We start from the raw sequence: 17,499 nt of genomic DNA, 5'->3' as shown, positions 1-17,499 counted from the left end.
TCGGCTGCTCAGCCCCCGCCCCGCCCAGACCGGGCGTTGCCATGGGAACGGCGCCCGCCGCGGGGGCGGCTGCGGCTGGGGTGTCGGATGAGGCGGGCCTGGACATCCGCACGCACCGCACAGCTTCTCCATCGGTCCGTGGGGGTTCCGCTGGCCCCTGCCACGGGAGCCGTCGCCGGTGCTCCACACAAAGATGGCTGGGGAATGAGGGGGGACGGCAGCGCCCCCTGCTGCCCTTTGCAAATATGGCGGCAGGGCGGAGGCGCTGCCCCGCTGCCTACACGCCCGAGAAGGAGAACGCCTTGCCCCACACAAAGATGGAGGCTAGCGAGGGCGTGATGCGAAACTGCCCAATGAGCGGCCGCGTTGCTAGCGGTTGCCGTGGAGACAGCCAACGGCGGGCGGGAATGGACGCTGGCGACATGGCACCGCCCGGTGGGGCGTGGGGCTGGCAGGGGAGGTGGCGGTGCCACCGCCCCTCGCTGGGACCCCGGTGGGGAGCGGTGCGGGCGGCGAGCGCGGAGCCAGGTGAGCGCGGGCCGCGGGTCCCTGCGCCGCCCGGCCCGCACCGCCCCCGGGCAGGCACCGGGCCACAGGTGCCCCGGTGGGGCGTGCGTGCACCGCTCCTGGGTGCGTGCACCCGGTGGGGCGTGCGCGTATCGCCCGTGGGTGCATGGACGCAGCGGGGCATGGATGAATCAGCCGTGGGTGCATGAACACAGCGGGGTATCGATACAGCGGGGTGTGCATGCATCAGACGTGCAATCACCGCCTCTGGGCACTCTGCCCAGGTGAGGTGTGCATGTGTCCCTCGTGGGTGGTGGTTTGGGCAGGTCGTGGGCTCAGAGCGGCGGTGTGCAGGGCTCAGGCTGTGCTGCATGCATCGCCCGTGCTTGCTGTGGGTGCTGTGGTGTGGGTGTGTGCCAGCGAGGGAACATCCAGCTGCTGGGCAGGCTGGGTTGCTCACAGGATGAAGCTGCAGGTCCGGGCACAGGCCATGCTGATGGAGTGAGCCTTCCTCTGCAGCAGGTGCTAACGGTCCCCAGCAGCACCGTCTCCTCCTCTTGACACTGCTGGAGGTGTCCCCAGAGGTGCCGGGCAAGCTGCAGGCTGAGGAGCCGGTGCTGAGCTCCTGGTCTCTGTCATCAGCAGAGAGCAGTGTTCAGTCACTGCTCAGCACTGCTGGGGGCCATTTCTCCTCTGGACACAAAGCCCTTGCAAGTTCCCTGTGGTGCTCCTGGGTGCCATGTCTGGCTAGTTAGCGTGGCTCCGCAGCCATCCCTCCAGGGATGCACAGCCCAGTGTGAGCAGGGATACCCCCTTTGAAAGCTGGGAGCCCCTTCCCATCTCACAGGCACTGCCTGAGCCACGCTAGGAGCTGCTGGAGAGGCAGTGCCCAGCCCACCTGCAGAGCTGCCTCCGTGCTGGTGCCTTCCCTGTGTGCTGGGGAGAGCTGCGTCACATGGCAGTGGCTGTGGGGGTGTCCACGGCTCCAGAGGCTGCTTCCTGTCAGCAGGCAGGTTTGCAGACCCTCACAGCCGACCATGGTGCTGGAGCCCCAGGGTTCTCTGCTGTCACTCCATCTCTGGGGGGTGAGCCAGGTCTGCCCATCCCTGTTGCTGGAGGTGGAAACCCCACAAGCTCTCTGCTCCCTCCCTTGAAGAGCTGGCGCTGAGCACAGTCCAGCAAGCCCAAAAATGCCTGTTTCCTCCAAAATGCCCATTTCCTCCTGCGGTTGCCCCAGTAGAGCTGAGCCTGCAGTTATGCAGGACCCCTCAGGTCCTGCCAGGGAGCAGTGCTGGAGGCAACCAGCTCCTGCCATGCTCCTCTTCCAGTCACTCGCTCACATTTCATGGGGCTGTGACCCCCGTGGGCTCACATCGCTCTGAGCCCTGCAGTGGGGCGGGCAGCAACCTGAACCCAGTGGCTGGAGTTTCAGAGGAAGGGCAGGGTGGCCACGCTCCTGGGGTCACCTCCTTGTCTGCAGCGTGCTCCAGCAGAGCCATCCGCAGGGCACACACATGCCTCTGCACGAGCTGAGTGGATGTGGGGACTCTGGATGAGCTGGGCTGGTCCCGCTGCCCAGCAGCCACCCTCCACCTCTTTCCCAGCCAGCTCTTGCACTGCGCTGCCGGAGGCTGTCACCATGACCCTCACCAAAGGCTCCTTCACCTACTCCAATGGGGAGGAGTACCGCGGCGAGTGGAAGGAAGGTGAGATGGGGCAGGAGGGGACAGTGCTGCCTATGCCAGGGGCTGCACAGCCCTCACATACCTGCCTGGCACCATGCTGGGGCAGATCCTCCTTCATCTGTCCAGCACTGCCCATTTCTGCCCTTGCCTAGGTCGCAGGCATGGTGTGGGGCAGCTGACATTTGCTGATGGCACCGCTTACATGGGGCACTTCGAGAATGGACTCTTCCATGGCTGTGGTGTGCTCACCTTCTCTGATGGCTCCAGGTGAGCGTGGCACCCCTGTGTGCACCCCTCCACGCATCCCCCCTTTCTGCAGGGAGCTTCTGCCTCAGGAACTCCTCCCCCTCAGGTACGAGGGGGAGTTTGTGCAGGGGAAGTTCAATGGCGTCGGCGTTTTTACCCGCTTCGACAATATGACCTTTGAGGGCGAGTTCAAAGGCGGGCGCGTGTACGGCTTTGGTGAGTGCCTGGCAGCATGGTGTGGGCAGCCGCAGGTCCATGCGGCCCCAGCTCAGCATGGCCCCATCCAGCATCTCCTGCTCTGCCTCCCCCGTCCCAGCCCTGGCCCCAGTGGGTGCTGCTCCCTGCCCCTTCGGTCCCAGCCCTTCCCTCCCCTGTCCAGGTCTCCTGACCTTCCCTGACGGTTCCCACGGGGTGCCCCGCAACGAGGGCTTCTTCGAGAACAACAAGCTGCTGAGGCGGGAGAAGTGCCCAGCCATCATCCAGAGGGCCCAGGGTGCCTCCAAATCTGCCCACAACCTGACAGCATGACGGTGCCCTGTGACGCCCTCCTGCCATGGTGGGGACCCCCCTACCAGGCACTGGCTGGTTCCGCCGTCCCTGGAGCAGGGATGTGGTAGGGTTGGGTGCACCGGTGCACTGTGCTCACTGGTCACCCAGCCTTGGTGGGGCCAGGGGTCTGCACCAAGCCTCCCTGCTGAACCCCTGCCAGTGGAGAGGACAGTGCCCCCTGCTCTCCAGCCAAGTGCCCCAGGGCAGCCATGGTGCCTTCCCTCTCTGGCTGTAGCCCTGACACCAACTGGAGCAGCTGGGGCTTGGCCCCTCTGCCCCTCAGGAAGGCTGCAGACCACCAGGGCTGCCAGCCTACACCTGGGCATGGAGCAGGGCTGTAGGGGCTGGGGCTGGGCCCTGACCGCACTGCCAGGGTGCCTTGGACATGGGCTGCCAGCTGGACCATGAGCCTGCAGAGGGGCAGCCACTGACCTGCTTTGCTATCCTGGTCCCAAGGCAGGGTGGGCACCCTGGGCACCCTTTGGCCTGCGCCCTCAGCTCTGGGTGACTGGCTATCCCCCCACATGCCCTGGGAAGGGTGACATGGTGCCCTCAAAGGACCCAGCCTGGTCTCAAGGCCAGCCGATGGGCTGTGTCCCACTCATCCCTGTGCTAGTCCAGTCTGTCCACTGCCCCGAGGACATCTGCAGCAGCAGCATCCCCACCAAGGGGAAGTGGGAGTCACCCAGCGTGGCCTGTGTCTGCTGCATGCTGGTGGAGGGCAGGAGCAACGGTGACCAAGGAGCAGGGCCAGCTGGAGTACAGGATGAGGGGCACAAGCAGGGCTGTGTGGGGTGCCAGGGCTGGAGCAGGGGGCCCAGGAAGGGCAGGCAGGGACAGGGGCATGGCCAAGGGGCAGGCAGGGTGGGCAGGAGGCACACAGTTCCCCACTGTGTGCTCACCTTCCTCCCGCAGTGCGGTCTGGCTGGCCGTGGTGTGAGGGGTTCCAGCAGCCCCCGCAGGCCAGTGCTGGGCCACTGGGGCCATGCCCTGCCAGTCTCTGCCTGGACCAGTCCGTGCCTTGCCGTGACCCTGCCTTGTGCTGCTGCCTGCACCGGCCTCAGCTCAGTAAACCACGTTGCCAAATGTCTGGGGTGTGTCTTTTTTGTGGGGAGCCAGGACTGGGCAGGGGCTGCTTAAGCACGGGCAGGGCTGCAGATGCAGAAGGGAGGCAGCAGGTTTATTCCCAGCTCACAGCACAGGGATCCATCCCTTCCTAGGTGGTCATAGTGGGACCCTGGGTGCTGGTGGTGGTGCAAGGGTGGTCAGGGTGTACTGGGTGTCGCCCCCACTCACTCTGCCCAGGGCAGCCCTGTCCAGCAGGAAGGAGTGAGATGGGTGGCTTTCTCCTGGCCACATTCCAGTGTCCCTGCCATGTCCCCAGCTCCCAGGGTCCCTGATTCCTGTGCCTTCCCATTGTGCGAGGTGGGGAGACTCCTCACAACCAGCCATTCATGCTGAAGGTGCCCCTCAGCTCCTCAACCTGGCGGGGGGACAGCGGGGCCAAGGGTGCACGGCAGGGACCCCCGTAGTAGCCGAACCATTCCATGGCCTTCTTCAGTCCTGGGATCCCGAACCGGCGGGTAACCTGTGGGAGGGAGGGAGGGACAGAGGGAGGATATGGGGGTTTGCTGGCTCCCATGGGACCCTACTCCATGCCGTCTCTGCTCCATGCTTGTCATCACTCCTGTCCTCCCTGACACGCGGCTGCCAGGCTGGGTAGGGTGCAGGGTGGCTGCATCCCCCACCCCATGAAGTGCCCACCATGGGGGCACAGACCATGGCGCTGCAGGGGAGCATCCCTGTGGCATGGCGGGCTCTTTGCAGCAGAGACAGGCCACCCCACAGTGTGGTTGGGGGCCCAGGGAGGAGCAGCATTTCCCCCATCACTCCCTATAAATAACTGGCAAGGATCCCATGGGACGTCAGGCAGGTGCCCGCTGCCAGCAGACATGCTGTTCCTGGCACAGCAGCACTGGCATTTCCCATTCTGCCACCTCCAGCCCGGCTTGCCTGGCTGGCTGCATGCTGTGCCATCTTGTCCCCTAGACTACCGCTCCACCCTCCCCAGCCCCAGTGACCTCAATCCTTTGCCACCTCCAGCTCTGCAATCACACAGCAACTCTACCCCTCAGCATCCTGGGGGATGCTGCCTGCTCACCGCCGTGTTGGGCTCGATGAGACGGTGCTGCAGGTCACGGGCCTCCTGCCATTGGCCCTCACGGCACAGGTGGTCCAGCTGGCACAGTGGGGCCCCCAGGACATTGGCGAGAGCACAGACCCCTCCAGAAGCGCCTGGGGGCACCAGGTTACATTGGCATCCAGCTCAGCATACTGTGCCCAGCAAACACCTCCCAGGCATCACTACCCCTTACCTTCCTGCCCCTGCCCAGCTGCCAGTCCCCACCAGTGCCCCCAGGGCAGCATCCCATGTCCCTGACCGAGCAGGGGCAGCAGCACCTACCCAGGGCATAGCTCGCCAGCAGGAAGCCAGCCGATCCCGCCAGCACCTGGAAATCCTCCTGCCTTGTCTTGTGGACCATCAGCCCCATGCGGGTGATCTGGGAAGAGACCTACTGTGACCTGGGGCAGACGTCACCCTATTCCCCTGCCACGTGGCTCCTGCTGGCATCCCCAGGGTCCAGGGAAGGGCTGCATGTCCCAGCTTCCCATTCCCAGCCTGGGCCAGGTTTGGTGGCAGCCAGCCCCATGAAAAGCCCTGCCCCACTCACGTCCCCACTGCTGTCCTTGATCCCAAGGATATTGGGGTGCTGAGCCAAAGTGAGGACAGCCTCCAGGGGTAGGTCAAGGCCAGTGTTGGCAGGGACGCTGTAGAGCACCACAGGGATGGGGGATGCATCAGCAACCTGCGGACAGCCAGGCAGAGCTCAGCAGCTGGCATGGGTTGGAGATGTGCAGGACTCTCCATCCCACTGCCCCAGCCAGGGCTGCCAGTGGACAGCAGGTACAGCTCACCTCCGTGTAGTGTTGGACCAGTGCAGCGCTGGTCATGGCCCCCCGGTAGTAGCAGGGTGTCACAACCAGTGCCACGTTGGCCCCTGCCTCTGCCATGCTGCTCGTCAGCTCGATGGTGGCCTGGGTGGCTGCGGAGGAGGCAGAGGGGTGAGGGATGACCAGGGGGGCAACATGTCCCCCGTCCTGCCCTTGCAAGCACTCACATTCGCAGCCGGAGCCGGCCAGCAGCAGACGGTCCCTGGGTAGAGCCCGGCGCACGCAGCTCACCACCTCCAGCCGCTCGTGGGGTGCCAGGTAGGGGTACTCACCGTTGGAGCCCAGCACCACCAGCCCTGAAACACAAGCATGAGGAGAGCAGTGCCTGGGCACAGGAGCAGGGTGCAGATGGGGTGGCTGTCCCTGCCTTCTCAGCACCTCACTCTTGAGTGGGCACGAGGAGCAGCCTAATGTCTGCATCCACCAGCTCCCTTGGGGCAGGTGGCTCTTGCAAGTGCCCCACAATGCCCTGGCCTCCTCACAAGGGGCACATGTGGGTAAGTGCCCTCCAGATCTCTCCATCCCCCAGAAACCACCCCACACAGCACCACTAGTGAGGGATTTATTGGTGCCTGCAGCCAGACAGTGCCACCCTGTCCTTGTCTGGGGCACAGAGAGCCCTTCCTTGGGACACTGCCAGCACCATGGGCACAAGGCAGGCCAGCTCCAGCCTGGTGCTGCTGAGCTCCAGAGTACGAGGAGGGCTGGGTGTCCCCATTATCCTCAGTCCCTTCCTTGCCCCTGAGCACCCAGTCAGGGCTCTGCAGCCCACAGTGTGCCCTCCCTCTCCTGTCCCTGTTCCTGCAGCCAGACAAGCCCTAACCTCACAGCCTGGTCAGAAGAGAGGAGGCCTGGGGCACATCCCTGCCACCCCCAGCCTCTTCCTGCAGCCCCTCTCCTCCCATCCCTCCATCCCGGACAATCAACAGGTCCGCATCCTGTGGGGCTGCATCTGTGAGTGTGTGTGGGCGTGCAGACAATAGGTGCAAGCCTGCAGCTACGTGTGGAGGATGTGTGCAAGCCTGCACACAAGTAGAGTGTGCATGCAAGCATGCACTGGACTGTGGTGGGGATGTGCAAGGACACGCACGCGTGCCTGGGCACTTGCTGTGCAAAGGGCCCCAGGTGGGTCACCCAAGGGCCTGCCAGCCCCAGAGCAAAGTCTGACAGGAGACTGAGCACCCTTGGGAAGCTGGCAGGCTGCCTGCTGCTGCTGCACAGCCCCTGTGGTGGGCAGGGGCCTGGCGGAAGCCTGCATGGAAGGGGGTAATGGGCAGCACTTACCTCGGAAGGGGATGCTGGCATAGTGGTGCAGGTTCCCCTCCAGCCGGGCGTAGTCCACCTCCCGTGTGGATGAGAAGGGGGTGGTGAGGGGTGGGAAGATGCCCCGAAGGTCGAGTGTGTGTCCATGTCCCGAGGGGGTGCTGAGCCCCCGGTGCTGCCTGGGGACTGCCTGGCACAGAGCTGCCAGGGCAGGCTGGAGGGGAGAGGCAAGGCGGACGCCGAGCACCATGGTAGGTGGGTGCCACCCCGGCTGTGCCTCCTGCCCTGCCGAGGGGCTGTTAATGATTGACGGGGCACGTGAGGGACCCACGACCAGGCTGGGCGGATGACACGGGGGTGGTACTGGGTGAGCTCAGAGTGTTCTCCGAGCTCCAGGAGCCAGGCACAGGAGATTAGCACCCCTCCAAGTGAGTCCTGGCTGCCCCAGCTGTGCTTTTCCTTCTGTGTGCCAGCCCTGGCAGCCATCTTTCTGCCACCCACAGGGCCAGGCTGCAGGGCCGGGGGGGGGACCAGGCATTGCAGGGCGTCCCAGGGCTGTAAGCAGCGTTCACCTGCTCTGGGTGTCAGTGTAGGGCCTCCTGTAAACAGGCGAGCGGGAGCATTTCTGGGTAGGGAGCAATGAGCACCACGCTCAGCAGAAGTGACCCAACCTGCAAAGGGGCTGCCGTTTCCACCCAGGGATGGCTCCAGCAGGGAACCATGGTGGGACTTTGAAGCACTGCAATAAACCAGGGCATCACACAGCAAGGAGCCCTGCCCTCGAACCACTTGTTTCCCTTCCCCATGGTGTCACTGACACCCAAGTCCCTGTGCTAGGAGGCAGGGCACACCGGTGCTGCTGGATAACCCAGCTCCCCAGCTAACACAGCATCCCCAGCCCCATTGCCCTTGGCACAGGCTGCCCAGCCACACAGCCCCCAAGAGCCGAATGCTGCTCTTTGCTAGCTTTTATTGACATGGACAAGTCTCAGGTGGATCTGGATCCTTGGAGCTGAACCAAATCCCTGGTCCCTGCCTGGTGCTGTCATGCAGGAACCTCCGTCTGTCCCTGTGGCTGTTCCTTGGTCTCCAGTGCCTGACGTGTGTCCACCTGCCACTGCTGCACCAGGTCCGTTGGGGTCTTGCCAGCCTGCAAGAGCAGGCAGAGAGGCTGGGGCTGGGGTGGTGTGACACAGTGGGGCAGCAAATGGCCCCAGTGCTGGTCCCCCCATTCACCTGGTTCTTGGCCATCATGTCAGCCCCATGCAGGATCAGCATTTTGATGATCTTGTAGCGGCTGAGCCGTGTGGCGTCGTGCAGCGCCGTGTCACCTTCCTGTGAGAGACACAGCTCAGCTGAGGATTGTGACCCAGCTCCGAGGAGAGGAGCCTGTGGCACTGCTGCCGGCTCCCTGCACACCCATCTTCCCAAGGGAGCAAGGGGGTGGTGCTCACCCCAGCCCTGGCTGTGACTGCCCGCACCCTGGGGCAGGGTCACATGTGTGCCCAGACGTGCTGGGAGCCCCCAGAGGGGTGAGGCAGGGAAGGGGGGATCAGCTTTAACGTCCCAGTGCTGGCTGCATAGCCATGGCACTCACCCTGTCTGGTGAGTTGATGTCCACCCCACAGTGGATGAGGTGCTCCACAATGTCGAGGTGCCCAGTCCGGGTGGCCACGTGGAGGGGTGTGCTGAGCAGCTTGTGGGGGGAAGGAGGTGCACACCACAGGAGATCAGCACCCATCCCTACTAACTCAACACAGGGCCAGTCCTGGCCTCGCCTGGCACAGCCCCATGCCCCTGGGATCTGCCCTGCACACCTTGTCCTTCAGGTTGAGGTCTGCCCCGCGGTCCTGCAGCAGCTTGACGGCGTCCAAGTGCCCACCCCGGCAGGCCCAGTGCACGGCAGTGCAGTCCAGCTGGGCACACAGAGCCATGTCACAGCACAGGACACCCTCAGCCTGTGTCTGTCCCCCACCCCAGCTGGTCCCTGTGCCCAGGCTGAGCCCTGCATATGGCCACCTTGGCAATGGGGACAGCACTGTCGTGGTGTGGGGACTCCGCTGTTGCTTCAGCTGCACCATGCCCAGAGGCTCAGACCAGCATGAAGCTGAGGGCAGGATCCAGCCTCACCCGGTCACTGAAGTCAACAGTGGCCCCGCTGTCCAGCAGCTTCTGTAGGATGTCCGTGTGTCCCTCCAGCGAGGCACGGTGCAGTGCAGTACGGTGGAACTGGGGGATGATGCACTGCGTTGGTAGCCAAATCCATCCCCCCATCCCAGCCTGGCTGTACCCCTATCCCAGGGGGGCCAGCCACCACCAGCAGGCACAGGGGCCATGGTGGCAGAGTGCAGACAGGGGATGGTCAGTGACTGTGGGGAACAGCTACCTCATCGCATGTGTCGGGGGAACCACCATCTGCCAGAAACTTCTCGATGACGGGCATCTTGCCCTGGACAGCAGCTCGCAGGAAGGTCTCTGGCTCTACTGGACCCTCCTGGTGGCAGGACAGGCTCAGGGCTGGGGCATCACAGGGGCACAGGAGAGGGGACAACACAGGGGGATCCTCTGCCCTGCCTCCCTGGGGAGGTCCCCAGCTGGCAGGGTGACCCAGGGGCTGGTCCGTGGGTGCCCTTGTCCTAGTGGCCCCCTCCCTCATCCCAGGACCCGCCAACGTACAATCTCCAGGGGCTCGGGCGGTGGGGGGGGCTCAGGAGTGGCTGCCCGCTCTTCCCGGCGCTGCCGGCGCTGCTTGCGGAGCTCGATGAGGCGTTGAATGCTCCCCACATCAATGATCTCCCGCCGCAGGTCCACTGAGCTCTTCCGCACCCGCTCCTGGCCCTGGGGAGGGACAAGCAACACGCCATTTGCCTTCTCTGCACCCAGCCACCCCTCAGCACCGCCCCCCCCGCCCTGACCCCCCTCACCTTGACAGCCTCAAGGCCCCTGTTCCTGAGGCCATGGTGTTTCTCCTCCTCCAGCTCAGGTGTGCTCATCCGCTCCACGGCCGGTGGCTCCTGCACACCATCCTCTTTGAAGCGCTGGAGTGGCACAGAGGGGCTGCACAGTCCTGGCTGAGCACAGAGCAGCCCCACTACCTCCATTCCCAGCCCGCTGGTGCAGGTGGCTCTGGGCATGGCTCACAGTTCACCACAGAGGTCTCCATGATGCCTGGCAGTCCTTGGGCTTGTGCTTGCCCACCTGTCCCGCTTGGCAAGCTGGGCACCTGCCTGCTGCATGGCAACAGCTCCCTGTTTGGGAACCTGATGCCCTTGAAAACCCTTGGCCACCTTGCTACATCGCCCAGGGTGGCAGGGTTGGCATCAGATTCCTCACACCCGCATCCCTAAGGGTGGACACAGCACAAGGCAGGTCCCCCTGCCTACAGACCCACCTTCTCCTCCTCCTCCTCTGCCAGTTTCTGCTCAATGAGCTCCTTGGCCCGCTGCACATCCAGCTCCATGTCTGCCTGCCGTGCACAGCGCTGTGCAGGATGCGTCCTCTTCTCACCACCACCTGGCTCCCAGGACTGCCGGCGGCTCCACTGGCCCTGGGGCTTTATGCTGCTGGCCCCCTCCGTCCTGCAGCCCAAGGGCACCAACAGCTGTGGCTGCTCCACATGACTGAGGCAGCTTTGCAATGAGCTCACCCTCCTGCTTTCTGGTGGCCCTGGCTCACCTCCCCAGCCCCACACCCTCTTAAAGATACCCATTGCCCACCCGCAGGCTGCCCAGGACCCCTGTGCTGTGTGCGGGGAGCTGGGGTGTGCATAGCCCACAGCAGCCAGTCCAGAAAGGCTCAGCAGAGTGGGTCCAGGGTCACACAGGTCCTGTGCCGATGCACCCACCCTGGGCAGTCAGGATATTTCCCGCAGCTCCACTCACCCCATTCCCATGCAACCAGATGCTGCAGCACCCACCAGCAGCTCCTAGGGCTCCCTGGGGGGTTGTCACCAACCACAAAAGGATGTAATGTGCCCCTCCCCCCCCCCCCCCCCAAATCTCTCAGACAGCATGTGACAGTAGGAGCCACAGCCCCTCCATGCCTCTTTGGAGGATGATCTCAGGTGTGGAGCATCCTGAGCAGCCCTGCCAGGGTCCCGGTGGCTGTCCAGCCTCCCCCACTGTGCACAGGCAGCCTGGCAGTGGGGCTGGCCTCACGTGGGGCAGAGCTGGCAGCTATTCCTGGCAGCAGGGACATTGTTCAGCCTCCTGGGCTTCGCTCTCCCCCTTTGTAAGATGAGGCTGGTGCTGGACTGTGCTGGGACAGTTAATGCGCTGGGCACCGTCACCCAGCACAGGACCTGGGGGAAGGACAGACAGGGACACATCACTGTCACCCTCCTGGGAAGTCCCCAGGGCCACCCTTGGGTGCCCTGTCCTGGGGGTGACACAGCCTCCATCTGCAGAAAGGTGCCATTTTTGCCAGGACAGGCAATGGCAACTGCAAAAGTGACCTGGGACCATTCTCCTTTCCAAGGTGTCCTGCATGGCCCCTGCACAGGCACAGGTTGAAACCTCCAGAGGGACCACTGGGACAGGGAGGTGGTGGCCCTGGGCCAGCAAGCAGCTGGGATGGGACAATGCTGGCAGCACTGGGGCAGGGTCCAGGCAGGCAAAGAACCTGGACTGGCAGGACAGGGTCAGAGTGGCACCAGGGAGCAGAGCTGAGGTGCCTGGGCTCTCCTCGGCCATCCTGTGCCCATCCTGACAAGAGAGGATGAGGACAGGAACCTCCTGTTGCTGCAGGTGACAACCAGCACCCCCCGCACCAGGTCAGAGGAAGGATGGAGAGGCTTTATTGATAAATACAGACTATATACAGAGGGGAGACATCTCCACCCAGCCCAGCACCCCAGGGCCTCCTGGCCAGGGGGAGCCAAAGCCCAGCAGGTCATGGCCTCTGTTTTCCCAACAGCACAGCCCAGCAGCAGGTCCCTGGCCATACCGACACCCCCAGAGACATTTGGTCTCAAACTTCCTGCAGCAAATGTGGTGTGTGCCCATGTCCCCGGCCCAGAGGGCCCACCATGGCAGCACAGTCCCATGCAGCCCTTCTTGGGGAGTCACCTGAGTGGATGGCAGCCTGTGGGGAAGCAGCGGCTGTCCCCGCTCTGGCAGGGCTGGGACACAGCACAGGGCATCTCTGGAAGTGCTGCTCTGCCCTCCAGCCCCCTGCCCTCTCCCAGCAGCCGGTGCAGGGAGTCAGTTCCTCGGTTGCACAGGCTGGTTGACGATCACTTGCACAACATAATCCTTCTGGATCTTGGTCTCCTGCAGCCGTGTGCGGTCAGTGAGCAGTTTGCCCGAGAAGAACCAGCGCTGCCAGGCCACGTTGATGCCCTCCTGTGCCTGGAGTTGCTTTTTTAGCTGCCCGATGGTGTCACTCATGCTGGCGCTCAGCCGCAGGTCCTTGCCGGTGGAGAGACGCACCTTGAGGGCGAACTCCCGTCGAGTGTTGGGCAGGGGCTCAGCTGGCTCTGCCACCTCCTCCTCGCTCCGCTCCAGGATCAGGTTGATGGGAGGTGCCAGGCAGTAGACAGGCAGCTGGTACCGATTGCCCAGCTCATCGTAGCACTCCGTCAGAGACCCTGGGGATGGCAGGATGAGATGCTGTGGGTGAGCATCTCCATGGAACCCCCAAATGGGGATGGGACCACCCCAGGCAGCTGGGCAGAGACCATCTTGCCCACCTTGGCTGGGCCGAGCTGCACGGATGGCAGCTGGGAACCCCTCTCCTCTCCAGCCTGGGACTCTAATGTGCTTGGATGTGGGGCACTTAGCACCCACCCCACCCACAGCCCAATGCCATCCCTCACCGTGGGGCAGGGTGATGCTAGCTCCATCAAGGATGGCCTGGGCCAGGCTGTGGTCGTTGACCTCCACAGCGTAGGCAGCTGCCTTCAGGGCATCCCAAATCTCCTTACGACCCTCGAAGGCAGGTGCTGTGTCCCAAAACTCGTCCCGCTTGCTGCGCAGCTGCCCGTCCGTCATGGGGTAGTCACTCTTCCACTTGGGACGCTCCTTCTTCAGGGGCTCATTGCGGCCTGGGAAGTGGGGGGATGCTCAGCTGAGAGATGGGGCTCCTCCTTGAGCCCAAGTTCCCCGTCTCCCCATCCCCATGGGTCCTGGGGATCCCTTTGCACCATGCACAACAGTGCCTGAGTGACCACCCTGCCCAGCACAGGATAGTCCCCAATGCAGCCAGAGGGAAGTCAGCTAAAACTAGCCCTGCCCAAGGTCCCGCTAGCCCCACAGCCGTTGCCCCACCAAGTGACATTCTTTGCCCCACAGGAGGGGCATAGTCTCTTGTCCCCATGCTATGAGGACCATGCCCCTGCCCCATGAGGTGGCTGCAGGGCCTTGGGGGCCTTTGAGGCAGAGTAGTATTTATAGCTTGGCGAATTAGCCAGGGAATAAGCCGTTGAGTCAGAGTGGGAAGGGGATTACAGGGGCTGAGCTGGAGTCCTGGCAGGGGGGCAGGACTTCTCCATCCTCTTTGCTCACCCCAGAGTGGCAGGGACCAGCTCTGGGCAAGACAGCAGGCACACGGCATCCAAAGCATCAGAGGGCATCAACAGTGTGGAGGGCTGCCAGCCTGGAGCAGTCCTGGCGATGGGCTGAGCTGAGCAGGCTGTCCATGAAACAGCCCCCAGCCACGTCCCCAGGGATGACCAGCAGCCCAGGGCACAGCAGCAGAGGACTGGGCCACCTGCTGTGCCAGCACCACACCAGGCTGTGGTCCCGTGGGAACAGCCCTGTCCCATCGGGCCCACGGCTGGGCCGGAAGCATGGGGCAGGAAGGAGCTGTTGTCACTCCCAGCTGAGCCGGGGACAATGAGTGACAACAGCTCCTTCCTGCCTCCCCTCTCCCTGGAGCAGCCAGCCGGCACCCTTCCTGCAGGGACGGGACATAGGGGACGTGGAGCCCTAGCCGGGCAGGAAGACGCCTGCGCCCGCACAGTGACCTGCCAGGCAAGGCAATGCCACACACCCCAGCTGCTGGAGACAGTCATCACTGCCAGCTGAGGGCTGAGCCACATCCCCCAGGCAGCTTTTCCTGGGCATGTGTGTGGTGACACAAGGCACTACATGACCTTTTGTATCAGTCCTGTTCCACCCGATCCAAGACCACTGGAGCCAGCACAGCACCCGGCCCAGAACTGGACACAACACGTGGCACCAAACTGGGCATCCCTACGGGGCACAAGAGCTCAGCTACCCCAGGGCTGGATGCTGAGCATCCCTGATGGGCAGCATCCTGCCTGCGCCGGCATCCCTGGAGTAGCTAGGCCAGCTGGCTGCAGCCAGCACTGCCGATTCAGCAGTCAAGGTGCTGGGCAGGAGGGATTTGTAGCACTGCAGGACAGAGCAAGGTCGGAGGCAGCACCTGCCCTGGGAGGGCAGCAGAGCAGTGGTCATGGCCAGCCTGAAGGACACGGCCAGGACTGCATCTCCAGGCTACTTCGTCCACCAAGCCAGGGCACCTTTACAGAAGGACTGTCATGAGTGGCAGGACTCCCAGCCATAACTATCCCCTCAGCTTCGCTCATGGCAAAGGGAAGAGGCTGGCCCAGGCAAGGCAGCAGGAACAGCACCGCCGGGCCTGAGTGCAGCCGTCCCATGCAGGCAGGTGTGCCTGGCAGCCTTGCCCAGGTAGGCAGGGGCTAAGCCTCATCTATTTATTGCTGCCGCCCAGCCAGGACCCACAGACTCTAATCACCTCTTGCTGCTCTATTCCTGGCCCCTTGTGCAACCCTCCGCCCCTGCCTGCCACAGCAGCACCACCGGACAGGTCTGGCCACTCGCTGCACCCGGACTCGAGCCAACAGGATCTGGCCAGCAGCCTGCCTGCCGCCGGCCCTGTGCCTGCAGCATCCTGCCTGTGGCTCAGCCCCCCTGCGGTGCTCCAGTGTGGGGATCCCCAGGCAGGAGGATGCACCCCCAAAGCTCCCCTGCCCTGGGGTTCGCTCCCTGCTTGGCAGGAGCCCCAGGAGAGCCAGGCAGCCCCAGGCAGCAGGTCCTGGAGGCTGGCTCAGCCCCAGAGGAGATGCCAGCCAGATGGAACATGACACTGCTTCCAGCAGTTCTGGCTGGTCCCTTCCTGGGCCAGGTGGAGTTGGGATGCTGCATGCCACTGGCATTCCTTGCTCCTCCTGCTGCAGCAAGCTAGCCACCCTAGGGACAACACTGTCAGCTGCTGCAGGGAGCCTTGGCAGGACTCCTCTGCAGGGGGTCGCATGATCCCCAGCCAGAGCAGGAGCTGGCCAGGCAGGTGGGCTGCTTAGCAGAGCCCCTGCAGCAGGAGAGGTGGGCAGGCAGAGCACCCCTCCCCACTGACAGCAGGTCCTCATGTGCTGGGACCTGCCAGGCTGGGGCAGTGTCCCCATACTGCAGATGAGGGCAGCTGCAGCCTTGTTTCATCCTCTGTCACCTCCTGAGCAGCTCCCACGGTCTGGCGGCACCACACAGGCAAGGGCAGGAGCCAGCCTGAGCACCCTGCCAGGAGGGACACACTGCAAGAAAGTGGTAGCAGCTGCCAGGGGCACAGAGGCACCTGGAGGGGCCTGTGACCCATCCCAGGAAGGCCTGGCAAGGTGATGGAGACACAGGCCCTGCAGCCAGCTGTTGCCTGGCACAGGAGGGGACCACTCATCCAGATGTTGGGATCTGACCCCCCCCCAGCCACAGCAGCCCTGGGTTATAAAGCAATGGCCCCACACCCCATCAAGCTGAGCAAACAGCAGCTGCAGACCCCAGAACTCACTGACACCTGCAAGAAAGCACCTGTGCCCCTGGGGGCCAGAGCGTGCCAGGGTGTGGGGCTGCAGCCCCAGGGGGAGCAGGGCTGCTGGCTCCAGGGGGGCCATCACCCTGACCCAAGCCAGCAGGGCATTCCCAAGGCAGGCTGGCACACCTGTAGCCTTGCACGGTGGAGACAGCTCTGCATGGGCAATAGGCACAGCTGGACCCAGCTGCCACAGGATCTTGCACGTGTTGCCAGAGCAGCGGGCACCATCCCACAGGAAAACCGCCCTCCCTCCTGCCTGCATCCCAGCTGCGGGCGAGGGCCGGGCGTCCCGTCCCCGGGCACACACTTCCTGCTCCTCCTCTCCCGCCGCCTACCACCGCTTTGCCAAAAACACGGTAATTACCGGCTGCTATTGTACCGGCCGGGGAGGTGAGTGAGGGGAAGGCAGGCGTGATTCACCCCGCCGGCCCACGTTCCCTCCGCCAGCAGGTAGCCGTGCCCATCTCCGTTGCCTCCGGGACGCCCCAGAGCAGCATCCCGGGGAAGTGAGTGCCTCACAGCACGGGGTATCCAGCTCCTGGTAACTCCGGCGAGCCGCGGGGCTGCACCGGCCTCCCCTGCGCGGCCGCTGCTCTCCGCTCGCCCCACGGCCGGGTCCCCGGCAGCTCACGAAACCCCGGGGCAGCGGGGACGTGGCTGTCCCCGTCGGCAGCAGCCCGATGTACGGGTAGCACCGACACTTGAAAGGCAAGATGCAGGCAGGGTCCCAGCAGTTTGCAGGACCCGGCATGGCAGGGTACACTGCCGAGCCCAAACCGGGGGCACCCATCGTCCTGCAGGCCCCCCGGAACACCCCCTCCCCGGGAAGTGCCGGGGCCGGCAGCGCTGAGCAGGACACGCCGTTGCTTCCCGGCGCTGAACCTGCAAACCCCCCGGGGCGCCGGGACGGGAGCGGCGGTATCCGCCGACTCCCGGCGCCGCGCACCGGACCAGAACCCCCGGTGCCCGGGAACCCCCGGGGGCACAGAACGGCTCCGAGGGCGTTCACGGGACAAACCCCTGCGCCCACAGACTGCGCCCCTCCGGTGACCACACTCCCCCATGCTCACCACCCCCACCGGTACCCACGATCCCGTGGGTGCCCACGCGAGACGGCCCCGGCAGGCTCAGCCCCCCTCACCTGCTCGCTTGCGGGGGTTCCCGGCGGCGGGCCGCTCCCGACGCTGCCGCCCCACACATCCGCCCATGGCGGGACTCAACGGCAACGGCGCTCGGCATGGGGCCGGGCCGGCGCTGCGCCCGACAGCAGAGCCCGGCACCGTGCAGCCGCGCCGCCCGGCTCTGAACACCGGGGCCGCCCCGCCGCCGGAGACACCCGGCGCCGCGCCCCGCCCCCCCCAGGTGTGCATGTGACCGCCCGCACCGGCCCCGCCATCGGCCCCGCCCACACGCGTGCGCCCGCCGCCGCGGCACTTTTGTCCCCTCCGCC

General features: G+C 64.5%; 4 protein-coding genes across 9 annotated transcripts; 1 reads left to right on the top strand and 3 right to left on the bottom strand.

Moving 5' to 3' along the window:
* Nucleotides 1-26: 26 nt before the first annotated feature.
* On the top strand, nt 27-4,073 carry MORN4 (MORN repeat containing 4). 4 transcript variants are annotated; one of them, XM_065068331.1, is made up of 5 exons: nt 27-528; nt 2,112-2,213; nt 2,345-2,459; nt 2,545-2,654; nt 2,818-4,073. In XM_065068331.1, exons 1-5 carry the CDS (start codon nt 42-44, stop codon nt 2,964-2,966), a joined length of 963 nt encoding a protein of 320 aa, XP_064924403.1. In that variant the 5' UTR covers nt 27-41; the 3' UTR covers nt 2,967-4,073. The 4 variants fall into 4 exon arrangements, with proteins under 4 accessions (XP_064924403.1, XP_064924404.1, XP_005507045.2 ...); XM_065068332.1 differs by having other exon boundaries at nt 410-528; nt 2,116-2,213; XM_005506988.4 differs by lacking the exon at nt 27-528 and adding an exon at nt 543-791 and having other exon boundaries at nt 2,116-2,213.
* Nucleotides 4,074-4,148: 75 nt separating this feature from the next.
* Nucleotides 4,149-8,061, bottom strand: HOGA1 (4-hydroxy-2-oxoglutarate aldolase 1). 2 transcript variants are annotated; one of them, XM_005506989.3, is made up of 7 exons: nt 7,284-8,061; nt 6,167-6,295; nt 5,964-6,091; nt 5,720-5,854; nt 5,452-5,548; nt 5,149-5,282; nt 4,149-4,575 (listed from the first exon to the last, which is right to left on the bottom strand). In XM_005506989.3, exons 1-7 carry the CDS (start codon nt 7,510-7,512, stop codon nt 4,426-4,428), a joined length of 1,002 nt encoding a protein of 333 aa, XP_005507046.1. In that variant the 5' UTR covers nt 7,513-8,061; the 3' UTR covers nt 4,149-4,425. The 2 variants fall into 2 exon arrangements, with proteins under 2 accessions (XP_005507046.1, XP_021149544.1); XM_021293869.2 differs by lacking the exon at nt 5,149-5,282.
* A 154-nt stretch (nt 8,062-8,215) lies between these two features.
* Nucleotides 8,216-11,843, bottom strand: ANKRD2 (ankyrin repeat domain 2). 2 transcript variants are annotated; one of them, XM_065068329.1, is made up of 9 exons: nt 10,654-11,843; nt 10,187-10,300; nt 9,939-10,100; nt 9,649-9,756; nt 9,393-9,491; nt 9,080-9,178; nt 8,860-8,958; nt 8,499-8,597; nt 8,216-8,412 (listed from the first exon to the last, which is right to left on the bottom strand). In XM_065068329.1, the coding sequence occupies exons 1-9, from the start codon at nt 10,969-10,971 to the stop codon at nt 8,308-8,310; spliced, it is 1,203 nt and encodes a 400-aa protein (XP_064924401.1). In that variant the 5' UTR covers nt 10,972-11,843; the 3' UTR covers nt 8,216-8,307. The 2 variants fall into 2 exon arrangements, with proteins under 2 accessions (XP_064924401.1, XP_064924402.1); XM_065068330.1 differs by lacking the exon at nt 9,080-9,178.
* Nucleotides 11,844-12,034: 191 nt separating this feature from the next.
* Nucleotides 12,035-17,406, bottom strand: UBTD1 (ubiquitin domain containing 1). The gene is made up of 3 exons (XM_065068333.1): nt 17,191-17,406; nt 13,078-13,305; nt 12,035-12,849 (listed from the first exon to the last, which is right to left on the bottom strand). Exons 1-3 carry the CDS (start codon nt 17,255-17,257, stop codon nt 12,464-12,466), a joined length of 681 nt encoding a protein of 226 aa, XP_064924405.1. The 5' UTR covers nt 17,258-17,406; the 3' UTR covers nt 12,035-12,463.
* Nucleotides 17,407-17,499: the final 93 nt, after the last annotated feature.

The sequence above is a fragment of the Columba livia genome, chromosome 6, assembly GCF_036013475.1.
Source record: "Columba livia isolate bColLiv1 breed racing homer chromosome 6, bColLiv1.pat.W.v2, whole genome shotgun sequence".
Classification (NCBI taxonomy): Eukaryota; Metazoa; Chordata; class Aves; order Columbiformes; family Columbidae; genus Columba; species Columba livia.
The sequence above is the reverse complement of the archived record's forward strand: the minus strand, read 5'-3'. Positions and strand labels throughout refer to the sequence as shown.

Coding starts and splice junctions, on each gene's coding strand:
- UBTD1 (XM_065068333.1), bottom strand. CDS start 17,257: ATGGGCGGATGTGTGGGGCGGCAGCGTCGGGAGCGGCCCGCCGCCGGG. Junction 13,306..17,190: donor GAACCCCCGCAAGCGAGCAG/GTGAGGGGGGCT, acceptor CCCACTTCCCAG/GCCGCAATGAGCCCCTGAAG. Junction 12,850..13,077: donor TAGCATCACCCTGCCCCACG/GTGAGGGATGGC, acceptor TGCCATCCCCAG/GGTCTCTGACGGAGTGCTAC.
- HOGA1 (XM_005506989.3), bottom strand. CDS start 7,512: ATGGTGCTCGGCGTCCGCCTTGCCTCTCCCCTCCAGCCTGCCCTGGCA. Junction 6,296..7,283: donor TGCCAGCATCCCCTTCCGAG/GTAAGTGCTGCC, acceptor CTTGTGTTTCAG/GGCTGGTGGTGCTGGGCTCC. Junction 5,855..5,963: donor TGGTCCAACACTACACGGAG/GTGAGCTGTACC, acceptor GGCTGTCCGCAG/GTTGCTGATGCATCCCCCAT.
- ANKRD2 (XM_065068329.1), bottom strand. CDS start 10,971: ATGGGTATCTTTAAGAGGGTGTGGGGCTGGGGAGGTGAGCCAGGGCCA. Junction 10,101..10,186: donor GGGGCCTTGAGGCTGTCAAG/GTGAGGGGGGTC, acceptor GTCCCTCCCCAG/GGCCAGGAGCGGGTGCGGAA. Junction 9,492..9,648: donor CCCCCGACACATGCGATGAG/GTAGCTGTTCCC, acceptor ATCATCCCCCAG/TTCCACCGTACTGCACTGCA.
- MORN4 (XM_065068331.1), top strand. CDS start 42: ATGGGAACGGCGCCCGCCGCGGGGGCGGCTGCGGCTGGGGTGTCGGAT. Junction 2,214..2,344: donor CCGCGGCGAGTGGAAGGAAG/GTGAGATGGGGC, acceptor GCCCTTGCCTAG/GTCGCAGGCATGGTGTGGGG. Junction 2,655..2,817: donor CGGGCGCGTGTACGGCTTTG/GTGAGTGCCTGG, acceptor TCCCCTGTCCAG/GTCTCCTGACCTTCCCTGAC.